This window comes from Zalophus californianus, chromosome 4, assembly GCF_009762305.2.
Source record: "Zalophus californianus isolate mZalCal1 chromosome 4, mZalCal1.pri.v2, whole genome shotgun sequence".
NCBI lineage: Eukaryota > Metazoa > Chordata > Mammalia > Carnivora > Otariidae > Zalophus > Zalophus californianus.
Genome location: NC_045598.1, coordinates 105,811,927 through 105,832,139, shown reverse-complemented (window position 1 = coordinate 105,832,139; position 20,213 = coordinate 105,811,927). Strand labels below are relative to the sequence as shown.

Genomic DNA, 20,213 nt, shown 5'->3' with positions numbered 1-20,213 from the left:
CAAAGAGAAGGAATTAGTATTTCTCTAACTTGAACTGAAATATATGGACGAAAATCTCCCAACAAGGCTTAAGTCTTTCTGAATTCCATAGTGCCTGGTTTTTGCTCTTGGCAAGTACTCAGTAAAGGGTTAGGATAAGTAAATGGCTTTGGGAGTAGGGGGAAAGGCAAAGAAACCTAAAATCCTGGCTCCCTTCCCTCTCTGGTGCAGGTCCCTCTGATTTTTTTTCCATCATTAAATGTTTATCCTATAGTGAATTCAGCTCTATAAGGGTCCTGTTCCACTCCAGCCAACTCGCTTTCCTGCCAAAAAATAGTGAACACTTGAGGATTGCATAACCAACCCTGCCTTCCCCACCCCCAAGAAAAGTGAACGCTTGAGGATTGCACTACCCTTTATTCCTAAGATGGAAGGTGTCCTGAATCACATCCTGGTTCCCATTTATCAAGTTCCCATTATCCCCTCAGCAGGAATAAGTATGTTCAGGGAGGCTCATTGGAGAGGTGGCCAAGGTCCCTTTCAAGGGGATACACCATAAAGATGACATTGTCCCAGGAAGGGAGGGCAGGGTGATTGGGTCTGACCAACTCAAAGCCCATGTAGCTGAAGGCCCGTAGCAGGGCACCTGTGAAAAGAGAAAAAAAAAAATAGAAAACACTCTGAGGCTCCATACAACTATTCCCCACAGATTTGGCTTCTTTCACTGGGGAGTGGCTGGGGGAAAGCCGTGTAGTGTAGGCATTACGGTGACGTGTTGTGGACTAGCTGACTTAGACTCCAACCGTGGTTCTAACATTTACTTACCTTTGTAACATTCTACAAGTTAACCTTTCTGAACTTCAGTTTTCTCATTTGCAAGATGGGGATCATAGAACCTTCCTCACAGAATTTAAATGAGCTGATGTTTAGGAAGCCCAACACAATGATGGTCTAGTAAACTCTTGACCATCTTCTGTCTTCTAACAGAGTATGAGGGAAGAGGCGGTTTCTGCAACATATGCTCCAAGCATCTGGGTAAATATATTCCTATCCTCCTGGCCCTGTGTCGAACCCCTTCACACTGTAGGTGCTTAATATGTTTGAGGTCCTCTCTGTCCCACCAGCTACATGCCTTGAATGGTTCTGTGTTAATTTCACTAGTGCTTCTTCAGTCTGGCTTCTGACCTCTACCTGCAGGGCCTTCCTCATCATCCCAGTGTAATTTGAATGCACAGAGTGCTCGGTGCCTTCATTTCCTTGCGGGTGAAAGGGAGTGGTTAAATCCCTGAAATGCCTATGAGCACGTTCTCTTCTAAAGAGTGGGGGAAGAGAGTCTCCTACAAAGGAATAAGTTGCTGTCAGCTGCTTCAGCACCATGGGCCAGGAAGGACAGCCGATCCCCACCTCTGTCATTCCGGTTGTTTTGGAAGTTTACGAACACAGAGTCCACATTGGTCTTCTCCTCCACATACTCCAGTGTTGCAGTCAAACTAGGGGCCAGAGGGAAGAATCATGGTTAATATTTAGTGAACTAAAAATCCAGACCCCTACTTGGAGTAGAAGAAACCTTATTCCATTTTTCCTGACCTAAGCCAGGAAGTGAAAGTTGATGAACTTGCATTGATAGATTGTCCTCTGAAGGCCAGGGATTGCACACAGTAAGACTGACACCTGAAGGGGCCTGGGGAGAAGGAACTGCTATATAAAGACAAACAGCTGGAAGGCACGTCCTATTACTCAACTATTTAAGGATCCTCACTTCTGTGTTTCTGAATCGGAGTCCAGCAACCTCCCATGGGCTATGACTCCTTGAAGCCCAGATTTTGGCTCAGCTCATGGGCTTGTTTGCATGCCATTTCAGTGGTGTGAAAGTATCTAGCTTGTGAATCAACCCTCAGTGGTTAGCATACCCACTACCTGATTATGACATAAAAGAAGGGAAGCCCCTGCCTCTTCCCCTCTCCCCCTCCTTTCCCTGCTTTCCCATCTGGGCTCAGTCACCTTTCTCGGTTGCCTTGATCCAAGGCCCGATATGGGATATCCAGGAAGAGTCGATGGTCACAGAGAAGGCCGTGCCAATGGGCAGAGGTCTGGGGGGTGAGGCGGAAATGGAAGTCTAACTGCACTGGGTCCTGATGGAGCAGGGGGTCAGTAGCCAGCACCGTCAGGTTCCCAGCCTGGAAGAATAAGAGAGTAATAGTCTTCTGTTCTCATCTCGACCTTAAATCAGATCGCAGGCTGATTGGCTAGGTCTGAGAAAGCTAACGGGGAGCTGACAGGGAGCCTGGGAGAATTGGAGCCAAAGTCTTTGTCCCTTAGTTCTAGGACCAAATTCTCTATCGTGGAGCTTTCCTTGATACCAAACAATCTAGAAAGGAGTCAGTGCAGTGACAGTATTACTGCCTGTTAAGGCGCACCAACCCTTCAGAAACTTACATCAGAGGGCTGCTTCTTTAAACGACGCTGTGTCATTTGTTTACTGCCTCACTGATAATGCTCTTCCACTTTTTTCCATGATAGGGGTTTTGTCTGAGTTCTATTTCTCTTTTAAAATGTAGAGGTCTACAGGCATGTTACTGCAGCAGGATAGAGGGACAAGTTGAGTAGTTCTGGTTTCTAGTCCCTGCTTAGCAGCGAAACAGCTTTATGTCCCAGAAGTCTTACTACATTCTGCTCTTTGTTCCCACCTCCTCTTTTCCCGTTAAACTTTTCACCACCAGCTCTATGATCTTGACTTAATATCTCTGGGCCAGAATCCTTGTTTCTAAAGCAACTAGCTGTTATACGTGAGCTCCAAGATCTACAGTTTCTTTTCCAACTAGCCAATAATGCCCCTTCTTCACAAGGTGTCACTGAAGCAAGCTAGGGGCTTCCCTGGCACAGAGGCCACTTACCGAGTATAATTCTTTAAGCTGGTCGTGATCACCCTGCTCGGTGCTTCTGACCGCCTGGAGGCCTGCTAGGGACTCAGGAGCACTGAAGGCAGGAACGGGGCCGGAGTGTCAAGTCCTCCCGTTCCTTATAAGTGATGCTGGTTGGGAAAAGGGGCCCAAATTAGTTTCCCTCTGTGTCTGAGAAGGTGAAAGGCTCATAACTTCCAGGTACACAGGACTGGGCTCTGGCACTATCTTCTGTATCTTCTGTGAACCAGCCTGTTTCCATTCTCCCAGGCCAGCCAAATGGAAAAATTTTAAAGTTCCATGCCAGCTTTCCACCCCCTTTTGCTATTATCTCTTGCCACTTGGGAACTTCCTTCAAATTCTTTTATTTTTCCTGACAGTTTATATAAACAACTACAAGTAGAGATGAAAACAAGTACCTTTTATAACAATAAGGCAGCATCTTCTCCCGGAGGGTGATCCGGTATTTGTAACAGTAAAGGTAATAGGCGTATGGTGACCAGATCGGGTAGAGGTAGTTCCGTGTTTTTCCCCTCTTGATATAAGAAAGGGAGAAGGCAGAGGGGTGTAACCTGTTACAAGGCAGTTTCTCAGTTCAGTGCCTCCCCGCGGCAAAGTGAGGTTCAGAGATGGGTGGCAGAGGTTCACACAACTTGGTGTCATTGTGACCCGGTGGGCACTATGACATGGGCAAGGGGGTTAGCCCTTATGTCACTTCAGGACTCCACTCTGCTGCTCCCCTACCCCACCCAACCAACCCCCTTATCCTGTTCATCTAGTAAGTACTTCCTGGCTGTACCAGTAATTAGAATACTTTAGCTTCTGTACTGATTGGTAAACAGCCCTGCCTGAGCACTGTCAAGCATACCCAACGTGGCTCCTTATTCTGGCATATATCCTCATGCGTGTGCACACTCTCATGTAACACACACACATACACACATCCCACTTGAGCAACAAACTGGTTGGTGTCTTAACACTGTAGGTTTCCAAGGCCCTGATCCAATGTCTGACCTAATACATTGGTTCCCAGTTCCTATCAATTCAATAGTTTTATTATATCCCCACCTTTAATAATCCAGGGGTGCTACACATTGTTGAATTATCTCATTGCCTTGTAGGGTAGAAATTGCAAACAGCCTCCAGGAGCCAGGACAGCTAATGGAATTAGTGGAGCTGCTGGGTGGGGCTGTAGCAAAATGGAAAGCTCATACCCTGTCTAAAAGAAGCTGACAACTCAGCTCCATCCAGTTGTAGAAATGCAGACTCAGTGGTCCCAGATTGTATGATTTTTCAACATAAAATGGAAAGATAGATTTTTGTGTTAAATTCCTCCAAATTTTTTTAAAAGATTTTATTTATTTGAGAGAGAATGAGAGATAGAGAGCACGAGAGGGAAGAGGGTCAGAGGGAGAAGCAGACTCCCTGCTGAGCAGGGAGCCCGATGCCGGACTCGATCCCGGGACTCCAGGATCATGACCCGAGCCGAAGGCAGTCGCTTAACCAACTGAGCCACCCAGGTGCCCAAATTCCTCCAAATTTTTTAACTAGTGGCTACTAACTCAAAAGATAAAAACTGTTGATGAAAAAAAGTCAACATTGTGAGCAAAATTTGATTCTGGGGCCACCAGTTTGAGACCTCTGCGTATTCATTCACTCATCCATTCAACAAATATTGATTGAGGGCCTACTGAAAGCCAGGCAGTATTCTAGGTGTTTGGGATACACCAGTAAACAAAACAAAGGTCCCTGCTTAATGGAACTTAGCTTCTAACAGCGAGAAGACAGGGGCAGCCTGGGTGACTCAGTCAGTTGGGTGCTCTGACTCTTGATTTCGGCTCAGGTCCTGTAGTGTGGGGCTCCTCGATCAGCAAGAAGTCTGTCTCCCTCTCCCTCTCCCCCTGCTTGCACTCTCTCTCTAATAAAAAAAAATCTTAAACAGTAAGAAGACAAACATAAACTATAAACATAATAAAATTTAGTATGTTAGGTAACTGCTATGGAGAAAAGAGGATAAAGGAAGATCAGGAGTGTGAAGGGGGTGGGGCAGGCTGGAGAAATAAATAGGGTAAAAAAAATAGGGTGATCCACATAGGCTTCAATGAAAAGGTGACATTTAATCAAAGATTTAAAGGTGGGGGAGTTAGCCAAGCCAACATCTGGGGGTGAGAGCATTCCATGCCTAAGCTACAGCCAGTGCAAACGCCCTGAGGAGAAAGTGCCTGGTGTTTTCGAGAAACGGAGGGCATGGTGATGAAGTCAGAGCGCTAATGGGCCAGATTAGGGAGGCCCTGTAGACGATTGTATGGCCCTTTCCTTTTGTTCTGAGTAAAGGGGGAAGTCACTGCAAAGTTTTGGGTAGGGGGATGACATAATCTGATGTGTGGTTTTTTGTTTTGTTTTAAAGATTTTGAGAGAGATAGAGAGCACGAGAAGGGGGAGGGTCAGAGGGAGAAGCAGGCTCCCTGCTGAGCCCAATGTGGGACTTGATCCCGGGACTTGATCATGACCTGAGCTGAAGGCAGTCGCTTAATCAACTGAGCCACCCAGGCGCCCTGATGTATGTTTTTTAAGAGATCCTGACTGTTGTGTTGTAAATACACTGCAGAACACTAAGGCAGATTTGCTAAGAAACTACTGCAGTGATCCAGGAGAAAGATAGCATCTTATTCCAGGCTGAAGCACTGGAGGTGGTGGGAAGAGGTTGGATTCTGGAAATAGTTTAAGGATAGAACCCCCAGGATTTCCCGGAGTCTGAGAGAAAGAAGTTGAGTCCAAGAACCGAAAGAATAGTTTCCATCAACTGAGATGAGGAAGGCTGCAGGTGAGGCAGTTTGAGGCAGGGTAGAGACGGGTTTAGTTTGAAGCATGTTAACTTTGAATTGTCCGTTAGATATATAAGGAAAAGACAAATAGGCGCCGGGCTATTCAAGTCTGGAGTTTAGGAGAAGTCGAGGATAGAGAAAGAACTTTGGAAATCACTGAGACTGAATGAGGTCAAACAGGTGTGTATATTGAAAAGTCAAGATCAGGAGACTGTCCTAGGGGCACTCTATAGTTCGGAGAAAAGGAGAAATCATCAAAGCAAACTGTGAAGAAAACTGGCAAAGCAGGAAGAAAACAGAAACAAAATTGGTGTCCTGGAAGCTAAGTGAGGCAAGTGTAATTACTGGAGGAGTGAGGACGTTTACGGGTCAACTAACAGGATGCGTAGAGCGCCTTTACACAATCTCCGCTGCCAAACAGACCCTACTCATTCCATCTATGTGGTCTTCTCTCCAGTACCGAGATCCTGCACAGAACAGTCTGGACCGGGCTGCTGAGGGAGCAGAAGGCAAGCTGGGGACAAAGCACAAGGTGGGGTGAGGGCTGTGGGGTGTCAGCTTGCCTTCTGCTCTCTCACCACTGCCATACTTTCCTTTTTCTGTGGCTCATCTCCTTTGTGATTTAGAATTCTTTTAAATGCTAGCTTGAGTACCACAGTTGTAAAGATTAAGGGTAGGCCTCCTCCTGGAGTTGCCATCGTTTTCCAGAGGATCCCATCCCTCCGCCACTTTTAGGAAGATCTCAAGTAAGGAAAATTGAGAGCTGCATCCCTCTTTCCTCAGCATCCAGTTATCACAGAATGCCAGAGCTGCAAGTGACCTCAGAGCTGCGAGAGATAAACCAAAGCCCCCATTTTTAGAGATAACGTGAAGCCAAGAGGGAGACGGTGTCTTTTCCGGTTCACGTCACAATCTGTCGATAACTATGCGCGTCCCTGGCCGGAGAAGAAACAGGGAGGAGGGTATAAGGAAAACGCTGAATCACGGATCGTTGCTTTCAGCTTTTTGAAGTCCCGGCGGCCGCCAGGCGGCGAGGCCAGCGTCCAACCCGGGCCGGGTCCGCCCCTCGGCTTCGCCAGCCAGAGCGGCGGCGGCTCAGGCGCGCCGCGGGCAGCCGCAGGGGCCTTTCCTGCGCCGGCGCTGGGGGCCTCCTCCACGCTCCCTCAGCGCTGGGAACATGGCGGCGGCCGCGGGGAGGGCCCTGCTGCGAGGAACGGTGCGGGGGCTGCTGCTCCCGCGACTCGCAGGGGGCACTCCGGGCCCGGAGCGCGACTTCAGCCTCTCTCACAATCGGGTGAGGGCCAGCTCTGAGCTCTGGGAGTCCTCGCCTCTGGTGGGGCTCTTTACGCCCGAATACTGTTCTGGGGGGGCCGCGCCGTGGCTGTGGCGGGCTATCCATGTGCCGGCGGCTGAGGGCGGCAGGGGGTTCTCCGGGAGACTCGCTCACCCTCGCTCCCCGGCTGCCAGGGCACGGTCATCGTGGAGCGCTGGTGGAAGGTGCCGCTGGCCGGAGAGGGCCGGAAGCCGCGCCTACACCGGCGACACCGGGTCTACAAGCTGGTAGAGGACACGAAACACGGGCCCAAAGGCAGCCTGGAGCTCATCCTCACGCAGTCGGTGGAAGGTAAGGCCCGGTAAAGACACTTCCTGTCTTAGGCTGGCTCTGTTTGGCATCAGCTTTTCCCTGCCGTCCCCCCCTTAGCTGTTTCTCGTCCTTTCTCTACTTTGTAGAAATTATGTCTATATTTGAGAGGAAGAAGCCATAGAAAGGACTATGGTTGCCCTTGCCTTGCTGCATACAAAAAGAAACGTGAATGCAGCAACATCAGTAACAGTGCGTGGAGGGAAAAGGAGGCTTAACAGCAGGTGCTACAATTCCTGAAATCCTGTTAAGGGAGCAACTCTCACTTTGTACAGGGACTATTAAATTTCTAAATCAGGCTCTTAGAAACAAATTAGAAGTCTTTAAGTGTTGTTCTTAGTGAACATTTTTTTAATTTTTTATTGTTATGTTAATCACCATACATTACATCATTAGTTTTTGATGTAGTGTTCCATGATTCATTGGTTGTGCATAACACCCAGTGCTCCACGCAGAATGTACCCTCTTTAATACCCATCACCAGGCTAACCCATCCCCCTACCCTCCTCCCCTCTAGAACCCTCGGTTTGTTTTTCAGAGTCCATCGTCTCTCATGGTTCGTCTCCCCCTCCGACTTACTCCCCTTCATTCTTCCCTTCCTGCTATTTTCTTCTTTTTCTTTTTTTTAAACATATGTTGCATTATTTGTTTCAGAAGTACAGATCTGTGATTCAACAGTCTTGCACAATTCACAGCGCTCACCCTAGCACATACCCTCCCCAATGTCTATCACCCAGCCACCCCATCCCTCCCACCCCCCACCACTCCAGGACACTCAGTTTGTTTCTTGAGATTAAGAATTCCTCATATCAGTGAGGTCATATGACACATGTCTTCTTAGTGAACATTTTTTTTCTGGGAGGAATAAGCTCTATGAAAGAATGATAGGTGCGTCTTTCTTTGATCCTCTTCTCCTCTTTAGGTACTCCTAGGTAGTTTGATCCAGTGTCTGTTCTTACTGGCAGGACTTGGAGTCCGGGGTGACCTGGTCTCAGTGAAGAAATCTTTGGGCCGGAATCAACTACTGCCTCAAGGTCTGGCTGTATATGCATCCCCTGAAAACAAGAAACTGTTTGAGGAGGAGAAATTGGTGAGCGCAAAGGAAGGCAGAGGGACTTGGAGGAATAAAAACCTTAAGAGTCCTTCTAGCAACTTCCTTTCCTTTGCTATCTAACTTAAAAATGAAATAGGGATTAGAAGAACAGGAACCCAGAAACTCAGCCTATATCTAGCATAGGAAGTTCAATATTTATCATGGACTCATTTTTCTTTTCCTTTTTTTCATCTTTAACTTTCTTTTCTAGCTGAGACAAGAAGGAAAATTAGAGAAGATCCAGACCAAGGCAGGTGAGATGGTGAGTAAAAACATAGAAAATTGTTACTTATTTGTCACCTAAGGAGTCACCAATTTCTTCCTGAGAGGCTCCTTGATTTCCTTGAAATCTCCTGATTTCAGAGACAAGTGTAGGAGAAAGAGGAAATGTTTGGCTGCCATAACTGGTATTGAGACCTCCTGGGAGATCCTAGCTTGTTGGGTGAACTGCCCTAGCTTATCGAGAAAGGCTGCGGCGTGATTACCAGGGGACCCATGGAAAAGTGTGAGATGAGGGCTCTGCCTCCGTTGATATTTACAGACAAGTTGCAGAGAACATAGACACATGAGAATGTGATCAGTAAGCTCAATGCGGTAGATTATAAGAATGACATAGAGCAAAAAGGTGATTGGAGAGGACTTTTCTTCAGACGGGATTGAATTGGGCCTTGTGGGTTTAGTAGGCTTTGGAAAGACCAGGAGGGTGGGGAAGGTATTAAGGGGAAAAAAAAGTATAGGTGGTTCCGGCATGTTTTTAACATGAAAAGTAGACCAGTCTAGCAAAAGCAGAGTACTTATTATGTAGGGTAATATTACAAAACATGTGGCTGGAAAGAAAGTTGAGGTGAGACTTGTAAAGCATTTTGAATCCTCAGCTAATGAATTTATACTTCATTCTGTAAGCAGGGAGAAATTGTTAATGGGGTAGGGGTAGGATTGAAGGGCCAGAAGTATTGGATTAATATGGTCTCTGAAAGTCATTCTAGGGGACGCCTAGGTGGCTCAGCCGTTAAGCGTCGGCCTTCACCTCAGGTCATGATCCCAGCATTCTGGGGCCAAGCCCTGTGTCGGGCTCCCGGCTCAGCGGGAAGCCAGCTTCTCCCTCTCCCACTCCCCTTGCTTATGTTCCCTCTCTTGCTGTCTCTCTGTCAAATAAATAAAATCTTTAAAAAAGAAAAGAAAGTCATTCCATCCTGGGGCACCTGGGTGGTTCAGTCAGTTAAGCGTCCGACTCTTGATTTCCTCTTAGGTCATGATCTCAGGGTTGTTATATCGAGCCCCACTTCGGGCTCTTGTGCTCTGCGTGGAACCTGCTTAAGATTCTCTCCTTAAGCCCCTCCCCACTCATGCACACTCTCTCTCTCAAAACGAAAAGAAAAAGTCCATCTGTCCTGAGATATACCACTGATCCCCATTGATAGGTCTAATTTTGACATGGCCTGTTTCTCCTTGCTTAGGAACAACCAGGTATAGGTGACCTTCTCCTCCAAAGTTTCACTAAAACACCTTCCTACAAAATCAGCCATGAGACAATAAGAATGTTCTCTTTCCCAGTCATCTTCTCACCTGTATGCTTGTGAAGCAGAAATTGTGCCCTTTTCCTGAACTCAGACGTTGTGCCTCTTGCTAACATGTTTCCTCTCCTTTGATTGTAACTCTAACCTGTCTCCTGTTTATAATTTCTATCAGACAGTGAAATTTCTGAGAAGCTGTCACCTGGAAGTGGGGATGAAGAACAACGTCAAATGGGAACTAAACCCTGAAATAGTCGCCCGCCATTTCTTCAAAAATGTGAGTGTTTCCACATACCACTGTGCCTCTGAGGGTGGAAGCTTCCCCTGGGAAGAAGGCCCAGAATTGATCCCTTTGTTAGGAAAGAGTGTGATCGTACAGCTGAAGTTAGGGACAGTGTTGTTGGTTGGTTGCAGGAGTTGTGGGAGAGAAATGGCTAAGGACTAAGGGATGTCAGAATTTGAAGACTGATAGGAAAAGATGGTGTTATCATTTATTTCCTCTCTAGTCAGGGAAAACCTAGAATATGTGACTCGCTGGGGAGTTTGTACTTTTGTGGGTACAGTGATTTCAGTCTCAAGACCTGTTTCTCTTTGGCGAATCCTCCTCCCTTTCTGAGAAATTAGACTGAGTTTCTCTGCCACTATCTATGGAGGTCTATGCCCTCTCATGGGATCAGCCAGGGTAAACGCCTCAGTTTTATTCATTCCTGTACAGGAAATTCCAGAACCTTCTTTGAGGTTGCCTACAGTTGCATCAATGTAAACAGAGATCCTTTTGGTTGTGACTTTTTGCAGCTTGGTGTTGTGGCCGCCCCACATGCATTAAAGTTACCAGAAGAGCCCATTACGCGGTGGGGCGAGTACTGGTGTGAGGTGACGGTGAGTGTTTCACATACCGCCGCCTCGTTTTTCTGGCTGGGAGAAAAGGTGGGAATCGGTGGTAGTAGCTCTTATCTGCCCAGCTGACCTCTGAGGATTCCTGTCGTTCTGTGTACAGGTGAACGGACTTGACACTGTGAGGGTACCTATGTCTGTGGTGAACTTTGAGAGGCCCAAGACCAAAAGATACAAGTACTGGCTAGCCCGGCGAGCTGCCAAGGGGGTGGCCCCCACCAGCTCCCAGACGGTCTGAACCTCCTCTCCCTCAGAAGCAGAAGAGCAGAATCAGAGGAGCGGTGAGCGACAGTGGGCTGGCACGCTGACACCACTCCCAGCGTCTGACCAAATAATGGAGTTTTAGAGAGCACGTGGGGACATGGGCCTAACCTGCACGGCCACATTGACTCGTCCGTATCTCCCACCTCTGTCTTTGGCTGTTAGCACATCGGCCTTACCTGGGCCGTCCTGCTCAAGGAGTACCAGGCTATAGATTTGATAAGCTGAATAGTAACATGAAAACATCTAGATGGTGTTGAGCCTGCAATTTGCTGGAACAAATGGAAGAGCAACCCACTCTTTCCAGTACTGGTCCCATTTTCATACATACTGAACATTTGCATCACGAGAGGAAATAAAGAGGTTATGCTCTTTTTATTTTTTTGGTGTTTTTATGACAGTGATATGGTATGCACTACAGTTACTTTATGCACTTACGACTTAACACCACACCTTTACGTTTCTCTCAGCTACAAATGGTGCTGTGTATGGTCCTTAAGTGTTTGTGTGCATGTTTTGATAAATTTTAACTTCTTTTTAATTTTCAAATTTTTTTAATTGTAGTATACTTGACACACCATGTTATGTTAGTCTCAGGTGTACGGCACAGTGATTGGATAATTCTGTACGTTCTGTGCTTACCGAGGTATGCCAAGGCTGCCATTTGTCACCGTGCAATGCTATTACAGTACCACTGACTACAGAGCTTGTGTTCTTTTTAGATGTTGTTTACCAGCCCTGAGTAGACTGGGGATAGGATCTCCAAGTAGGTTGTCCTCTTGAGCTATGGGTTTGGTGCTAAAAAGGAAGGAACAAGAGGATGCCTTTGCAGGCTACATCCCGTGGGTGCTGTGGGCAAAGGATTTAAGCTGATTGGGTATGTCTTTGGTCTTAAGAGTTATTTTCGTTAGGTATATTGATAAAGTCATGAATATGAATAAGCACAATGGATTCTCCTTTTCTAAAAGGGATCCGAATACAGCCTAAGGGTAATTGTTGGAGAAAATGAAGCTGAGATGAAAGAAATTTAAGGAGAACTTCTGTTTTGTTTCTATAACCAGCTCCTGAAATTATAAAACAGATGGTATCTTGGTCTCTAGACCAGGGTTATGATGTAGGGCTAGTCACTGGGTAATTATGGAATAGGCATCTTGATTCGAGACAAGGGAAGTAGATCTGCATAAATTCAAGGTCCATGAGTGGAAAAAAGACCCAAACTGTTGACAGATGGATTATGCTTGTCATTCAAATATAATGTGATGTCACACAATTCAGGAAGGGTATAGAAGGGGGACCATTGCCTCTGCTGTCCTTACTGGAAGCTCAGAGAGACTTGTTTCTATCATAGTGTTTGAGCTCATCTACCACTCTGAGTTAAGTAACTTTCATTCACATGAGGCCAGCCTCACACTTGCCAGACTCCATAACTCAAGTCTGCCACTGGTGGTGTTTGAAATTGATCTCCATCCCTACTGTTAAGATGAAAAGCTCATTTAACACATCTTTCCACACCACCACCATCAGCATCATAAAGCTCTCTGAAATTGCCTGAGCAACAGGCACGACATTCCACACAGCTAATCCCAAAGTGTTTCCATTTTAATTTGTTATAGTGTGAGTTCCTGGTGAAACAGACTGAATTGGAAATTTGTGTGCAGGAAGTGTATGGTGGGGGAGTCAAGGAAGCAGGACTATGTGGGGGGGAGGTTGAGCTGAGTGGTCTCAACAAAGACCTTGGTCAGTCCCTCACACTCAAGCTAGGATAGCTTTGCAGAAATGTGTAACCTACTGAGGCAAGTGGCCAGACATACCCCCACACGGACCAGGAAAGGGCCATGTGCTCAGGTGACTTGACTTCAGGCAAAGGCAGTTCCCAGGGGGGGACTCAGCTGTCAGCGTTCTCAGCAGCTTGGGAAAGGAGTGCTTCAGTCCTGAAGCGGGAAATTGGGGCCCCACACTGTCTCCACTACAGTCTACCTTTTGGGCTCTCCAGATCCATTTAATTCATAAGTTCTAGAATGATCCCTTCAGGATTCTGATGGGCCCCTTTTCCTGAGAAAACTAACGGAGGAAGGTCTGGGATAGCTCACAGCCCCTGCTGCTATAGCTTGTCCTGTTTGCAATGGGTGTTTATCCTCTCCCCGCTCTACTCCCCATTTAAATTTCTAGCTACACCCCCTCAACTTGTACTTCTGGTCCAAAGAGTTTAGCTGATAAGGTACCTGGTCATTGTGCCCTTTGCAGGCCATGACTGCATCTGTCCATTTATGATCAAAATTGATAACGTGTCAGAACACTATTCCCAAGTGTGGAATATGCTGTCTATAGACCCCAGAGAGGTTTACCAGGCAGTGTATTTCCTTCTTAGGGGTGAGATGGGAGATGTAAAATTTCCCCTTTACTTTGGAGGGAAAGTCCTGGCATGGTCCAGACCACTGGACCTCTAAAAACGTCACTGAATATTTGCAGGTTTTTATACCACCAGTTTCTAATGTACTTGCCATTTCTTGCTTGTCCTGTACAACAACCGTGATGTCATCAATGTGGTAATGTGATACTCTGTGGAATGCCCAGATGGTGCAGGTCATAGGATGACAGGGTGGGGAGGGTTTACACGGTCCAGGTGCAAGACTGTAAATATATATTACTGCTCATCCCACTAGCGAAAGCAAACTTTTCATGATCCTCCTTTCTTACAGAGATGGACAGGAATATATTGCTCAGATTAATGGCTGCGTTAATCTGCTCTAGCAAAGACACCACATTTAGCACAGCAGGTTACTTGTCGAAAATTACTTGTTGGTTGAGATCGCCATAATCCACCGTCAGCCTCCAGGAACTGTCTGGTTTTACCAGGGACCAGCCTAGTGAATTAAATGGCTTTATGATGGGACCACCATCCCTGCATCCTTTAGGTCTTCAAGAGGGCCACCGATGTGATAGTTTTTGTTTTTTGTTTTTATTTATTTATTTGACAGACAGCAAGAGCGGGAACACAAGTAGGGGGAGTGGGAGAGGGAGAAGCAGGCTTCCTGCGGAGCAGGGAGCCCGATGCGGGGCTCAATCCCAGGACTTTGGGACCATGACCTGAGCCGAAGGCAGACGCCTAACGACTGAGCCACCCAGGTGCCCCCCTGATGTGATAGTTTTAATTATCTTGGCCTGAGATGGTGGAGGCAGCATCAAGAGTTTCATGCTGGTCGTCTTCACTAAGATATCTCTTACCCTGTCATGATTAATGTAGTTCTGCCAACTATCAAATACGTCCATCTCAGTTACCCACTAAGGACCAGTGAAGTGACCGCTAGGTGGATTTATGAACCCAGCAGAACTACTGAGAGCCAGACCTGGTCTGGAATACATTTGTCACCCTGTTCCCATACACTGCTGCTCTAACGGGGCCATATGCTTCAGATCTGTGGACATCAATATCAGACAGGGCCCTGTAGCAGACAGTTCTTCAAATGGTCGAATATTCCTCTTTTTCCAGTGTGTATTGTGCAAATGGCCATGAGTCCTTATGGGAGAAGACTGGGGGGATTACGACCTCACACACTGGTCGTCTTGTTTCAAGGCCCTTTCTCCTAAGGGCCTAGCCTCTTACATCTGTTCCCGCTGAAAATCTGGCTCAGACCTCCGCTTCCACCCATGAAGTGATCTCAGCTACAGAAATCGCCTTCCCACTATAAACAACTAAAAACACAGACAAAATTCTACATGTTTGGATATTGAAAAGGGAAATAAATGAGGTGAGCCCTCTGATTGTCTCAGTTTATGGCCTAGAAGTAGTTTCCTACACTGTAGTGTAAGGAGCAGTGCAGAGGGGGAACCTAAATAAAGCCAGAGATTAGAGCTGGTGGAGGATCATGAAATCCCGCCTTCCCCGCCCATGCCAAAGCAGTTCACAGAAAGTTAAAACAAGTTTAAATTTCGATTCAGTCTCATAATACAAAAATGTCCAGGTTCTGATAAAAAGTCTCATCATGGGTGTGCTTGTCTGGCTCAGTCGGTAGAGCATGTGACTCTTGATCTTGAGGTGGTGAGTTCAAGCCCCACATTGGGCATAGAGATTACTTAAAAAATTAAAAATAAAGTTGTTACATATTAGAAAAAAAAGTCATCATACCAAGAACCAGGAAGATCTCAAACTGAATGAAAAAAGATAGCAGGTGCTGATACTGAGATGAAAACAGAGTCACCAACAGGATCTAAGCAACACAGGACACTCCACCCAACAAACCGCGGAATAGACCTCATGCTCCCACAGAACATACGCCAAGATAGACCATATCCTGGATCAAAAGACAAATCTCAACCAATTTAAAAATGGAATGATACAGAATGTGTTCTCTGATCACCATGGACTCAAAATAGAAATCAGCAATAGAAAGATAGGAGGAACATCTTTTTTTTTTTAATTTTTTATTGTTATGTTAATCACCATACATTACATCATTAGTTCTTGATGTAGTGTTCCATGATTCATTGGTTGTGCATAACACCCAGTGCTCCACGCAGAATGTGCCCTCTTTAATACCCATCACCAGGCTAACCCATCCCCCCACCCTCCTCCCCTCTAGAACCCTCAGTTTGTTTTTCAGAATCCATTGTCTCTCATGGTTCGTCTCCCCCACTGACTTACTCCCCTTCATTCTTCCCCTCCTGCTATCTTCTTTTTTTTTCTTAACATATGTTGCATTATTTGTTTCAGAAGTACAGATCTATGATTCAACAGTCTTGCACAATTCACAGCGCTCACCATAGCACATACACTACCCAATAATCACCCAACCACCCCATCCCTCCCACCCCCCACCACTCCAGCAACCCTCAGTTTGTTTCCTGAGATTAAGAATTCCTCATATCAGTGAGGTCATATGATACATGTCTTTCTCTGATTGACTTATTTCAGTCAGCATAACACCCTCCAGTTCCATCCATGTGGTTGCAAATGGCAAGACCTCATTCCTTTTGATGGCTGCATAATATTCCATTGTGTATATATACCACATCTTCTTTATCCATTCATCTGTCGATGGACATCTTGGCTCTTTCCACAGTTTGGCTATTGTGGACATTGCTGCTATAAACATTGGGGTGCACGTACCCCTTCGGATCCCTACATTTGTATCTTTGGGGCAAATACCCAGTAGTGCAATTGCTGGATTGTATGGTAGCTCTATTTTCAACTGTTTGAGGAACCTCCATACTGTTTTCCAGAGTGGTTGCACCAGCTTGCATTCCCACCAACAGTGTAGGAGGGTTCCCCTTTCGATAGGAGGAAAATCTTACAATGCTTCGAAACTAAACACGTTTCTAAATAATCCATGGGTCAGTGAGGAATTCTGAAGGAAAGACAACTAATACATTGAACTGAATAAAAATGAAAACAACATAGCAAAATCTGTGGTACACAGCTAAAGCAGTGCTAAGGGAAAATTAAAGCACTAAATGCATACATTAGGAAAGAGGAAAAGTCTAAAATCAATCATCTTAAGTCCTACCTCAAGAACCTAGAAAAGGCAGAGCAAAGTAAACCCTAAGCAAGCATAAGCAAGGAAATAAAAATGAAAGGAACCAGAAAGCAATGAAATTTGCAAGACAGAAATAGAGAAAATCAATGAAACAAAAGAGCTTGTATTCTGAAAAACATCAGTAAAATTGACAAACCAGTAGGAAGACTAAGAAGACAAACTACAAATATTAGGAATGAAACACAACATAGGGACTTTACAGATATCAGAAAGATGATAAGGGAACACTACGAACTCTATATGCATAAATTTGACAAGTTAGACAAAATCCTTGAAAAACATAAACTACCATAATTGGCCCAATATGAAATAGATCATTTGAATAGCCCTATAACCATTAAGGAGAATTAATTCATAATTTAAGGCTCCCCTCTTCTCCTCCCCCAAAAAACTCTCAGGCCCAGATGGTTTCTCTGGAGAATTCTACCAAATGTTTAAAGAGGAAGTAACACTAATTCTATATAATTTCTTCCACAAAATAGGAGGGAATACTTCCCAATTTTTATTACCATGAAAATAAACCCCCAACAGTACCAAAAAAAGTACGGTCCAGTATCTCTCATGAATATAAATGCAAAAATCCTTAACAAAGTATCAGCAAATAGATTTTATCAAATTATGGTAAGATTGATATACCATGCTCAAGTGGGGTTTATTCCAGGATGCAAATCTGATTCAATATTCAAAAATCAATCCATGTAATCTACCATATTAACACCCTAAAGAAGAAAATCACATGATCATATCAATTGATGGAGAAGAATCATTTGACAAAAGTCTATACCCATTCATGGTTTTTAAAAAAAAATTCTCAGAAAAATAGGAATATAGGGAAACTTATTCAACTTGACAAGAACTACAAAAAGTCTACAGTTAATCTTATATTTTTTTTTTTTAAACACAGTGTTTTGGGGTTTTTTTTAAGATTTTTTATTATTTATTTGCCAGAGAGAGAGAGTACAAGCAGGGGGAGCAGCAGGCAGAGGGAGAATAAGGTTCCACGCTGAGCAGGGAGCCCGATGTAGGGCTCAATGCGGGGCTCGATCCCGGGACCCTGGGATCATGACCTGAGCCAAATGCAGACACTTAACCGACTGAGGCAACCAGGCATCCCAGTTAATATCATACTTAATGGTGAAAGGCTGAGTGCTTTTCTCCTAAGATCAGGACAAGGCAAGTATATCTGCTCTCACACCCCTCTTCTTCAACATAATGCTAGCAGTTCTAGACAGTGCAATAAGGCAAGGGAATTAAAAAGCATACAGACAAAAGAAGAGAAAACTATCCCCATTTACTGATGACATGATTTGTCTAGGTAGAAAATCTCAAGGAATCTGTAAAAAACTAAAATTCATACACGCACACACACACACACCACATGGACATCAAAATTAAAAATACAATACTCTAAAATTGCTCAAAAATATGTAGGTATAAATCGAAGAAAACACAAGATTTATGTGCTGAAAATTACACAATGTTGATGGAAAAAATCAAAGATCTAAATAAATGGAGAGACATACTGTGTTCATGGATCAAAAGATTCAATATAGTAAAGATGTTACTTCTTCCCCAAATAGACATGCAGGTTTAATGTAATTACTATCAAAATCCCAAGATTTTTTATAAACATTTACAAGATTGTCCTAGAATTTATGTGGAAGGCAACGGAACTAGAATAGCTTAAAGAATTTTAAAAAGAAAAAAGTGTGAGAAATCAGTCCACCCAATTTTTAGATTTATTATACAGCTACAACAATCAATGCTGTGTATAACTGTAGGTGGAGGGATAGACACATAGATCAATGGAACAGAATACAGATCCCAGGAACAGACTCACAAATATGCCCAAACTTTTTTTTTTTTTTTGGATGAAGTTACCAAAGCAATTCAATGGAGGAAAGATAGCCTTTTGAACAAATGCTAGAGCAATTGGACAGCCATAGGCACAAAATGAAACTTAACCTACACCTAACGCCTTATACAAAAATTAACTCAGAATGGCCATGGACCTAAAAATAAACTAAAACTATAAGTCTTTTTAAAAAAAATAGAAAAATTTCAGGATCTATGATGAAACAGTTATTTTTTTCTTTTAAAGATTTTTTTAAACAAGCTCCTCAGTTTTGTTTTTGTTTTTTTTAAGATTTTATTTATTTGAGAGAGCGTGTGCACATGCAAGGGGCTAGTGCAGAGGGAGAGAGAGAAGCAGACTCCCCACTGAACAGGGAGCCCCATGCGGGGCTCAATTCGGGGCTCGATGCGGGGCTCGATTCCAGGACCCTGAGATCATGACCTGAGCTGAAGGCAGACGCTTAACCGACTGGGCCACCCAGGTGCCCCTAAAGATTTTTAAGTTATCTCTACATCCAACGTGGGACTCAAACTTACAAGATTAAGAGTCGCATGCTCTACTGAATGAGCCAGCACCCCAAAGGGTTCTTAAATTTGACACCAAATGATCCATAAGAGGGAAAATCAAGAATTTAGACATAATTAAAATTTAAATATTATGCTCCTAGAAAGCCCATGTGGAAAGTACGAAAAGACAAGCTACTGGGAAACAATATTTGCAAACCAGAGATCTAACAAAGAAGCAGTATCTTGAGTGTAAAAAGAACTCTCAAAGTGAAAAAAACTACAATCTGATCAGAAAATGGGCAAAAGACCTGAACATATATTTTACTAAAAAGGATATATAGAGGGAAAATAAGCATATGAAAAGATATTCAACATAACCATGAGAGAGATGCAAATTAAAACCACAATGAGGTATTACAACACACCTATCAAAATGGCTAAAATTAAAAATTGTGACAACACTAAATGCTGGTGAGGATGTGCAAAAACTGGTCAGATATTGCTGGTAGGAATGCAGGACGGGATAGTCACCTTGGAAAAGAGTTTGGCAATTCCTTACAAAGGAATGCCCTTACCATTTAACTCAGCCATCCTATTCCCAGGCATTTACTAAAGAGAAATGAAAAGTTACTAATGGGAACACCCGGGTGGTTCAGTCGATTAAGCATCTGCCCTCGGCTCAGGTCATGATCCCAGGGTCCTGGGATCGAGTCCCACATCAGGCTCCTTGCTCAGCAAAGAGCTTGCTTCTCCCTCTGCCTGCCTCTCTCTAACAAATAAATAAAATAAAATCTTAAAAAAAGAAAAGTTACTAATGATGTATTAATGTTCATAGGAACTTGATGACCCCAAATGGAAACAATCCAAATGACCATCAGTGTTACATAAACAGTGGAATACTACTCAGCAAGATAAAGGAACTAATCACACCACACTGATAAATCTAAAAATGTGCTCTGTGGAAGGACATGCCGTATGATTCCATTTATGCGAAACTCTTATGATAAAGCATTAGCAGTGGCCAAGAGCCAGAGCTTTCAATGGGGACAGACTGCAAAGGTACCACACCAGTGATGGGCTTTCATGTTTAACAACCAACTTTCAGTGGGAGGGAAGCCCTGGTTTGTAGCATTTGCCAGTTTCTATATAGATATATAGATATATTTTCTTTTATTTTTTTTTAGAGAGAGAGAGAGAGAGAGCACAGGGT

The 20,213-nt window shown here is 44.5% G+C and overlaps 2 protein-coding genes across 2 annotated transcripts; one reads left to right on the top strand and one right to left on the bottom strand.

Moving 5' to 3' along the window:
* Window positions 1–357: 357 nt before the first annotated feature.
* OAZ3 (ornithine decarboxylase antizyme 3) lies at window positions 358–6,291 on the bottom strand. The gene is given in 8 exon segments (XM_027584094.2): window positions 358–625; window positions 1,384–1,469; window positions 1,981–2,156; window positions 2,874–2,948; window positions 2,950–3,010; window positions 3,299–3,468; window positions 6,165–6,218; window positions 6,283–6,291. Coding segments are annotated over 8 exon segments (774 nt in total). The 3' UTR covers window positions 358–482.
* Window positions 6,292–6,509: 218 nt separating this feature from the next.
* On the top strand, window positions 6,510–11,484 carry MRPL9 (mitochondrial ribosomal protein L9). The gene is made up of 7 exons (XM_027617009.1): window positions 6,510–6,998; window positions 7,172–7,328; window positions 8,312–8,436; window positions 8,651–8,701; window positions 10,129–10,230; window positions 10,749–10,832; window positions 10,951–11,484. Exons 1-7 carry the CDS (start codon window positions 6,882–6,884, stop codon window positions 11,083–11,085), a joined length of 771 nt encoding a protein of 256 aa, XP_027472810.1. The 5' UTR covers window positions 6,510–6,881; the 3' UTR covers window positions 11,086–11,484.
* The last annotated feature ends 8,729 nt before the right edge of the window (window positions 11,485–20,213 follow it).

Excerpts from the sequence above, each read along its gene's own strand:
- MRPL9 (XM_027617009.1), top strand. The coding sequence starts at position 6,882 with ATGGCGGCGGCCGCGGGGAGGGCCCTGCTGCGAGGAACGGTGCGGGGG. Across the intron at positions 8,702-10,128 it reads AGACCAAGGCAGGTGAGATG|ACAGTGAAATTTCTGAGAAG; the intron begins GTGAGTAAAAAC and ends AATTTCTATCAG. Across the intron at positions 10,833-10,950 it reads AGTACTGGTGTGAGGTGACG|GTGAACGGACTTGACACTGT; the intron begins GTGAGTGTTTCA and ends TTCTGTGTACAG.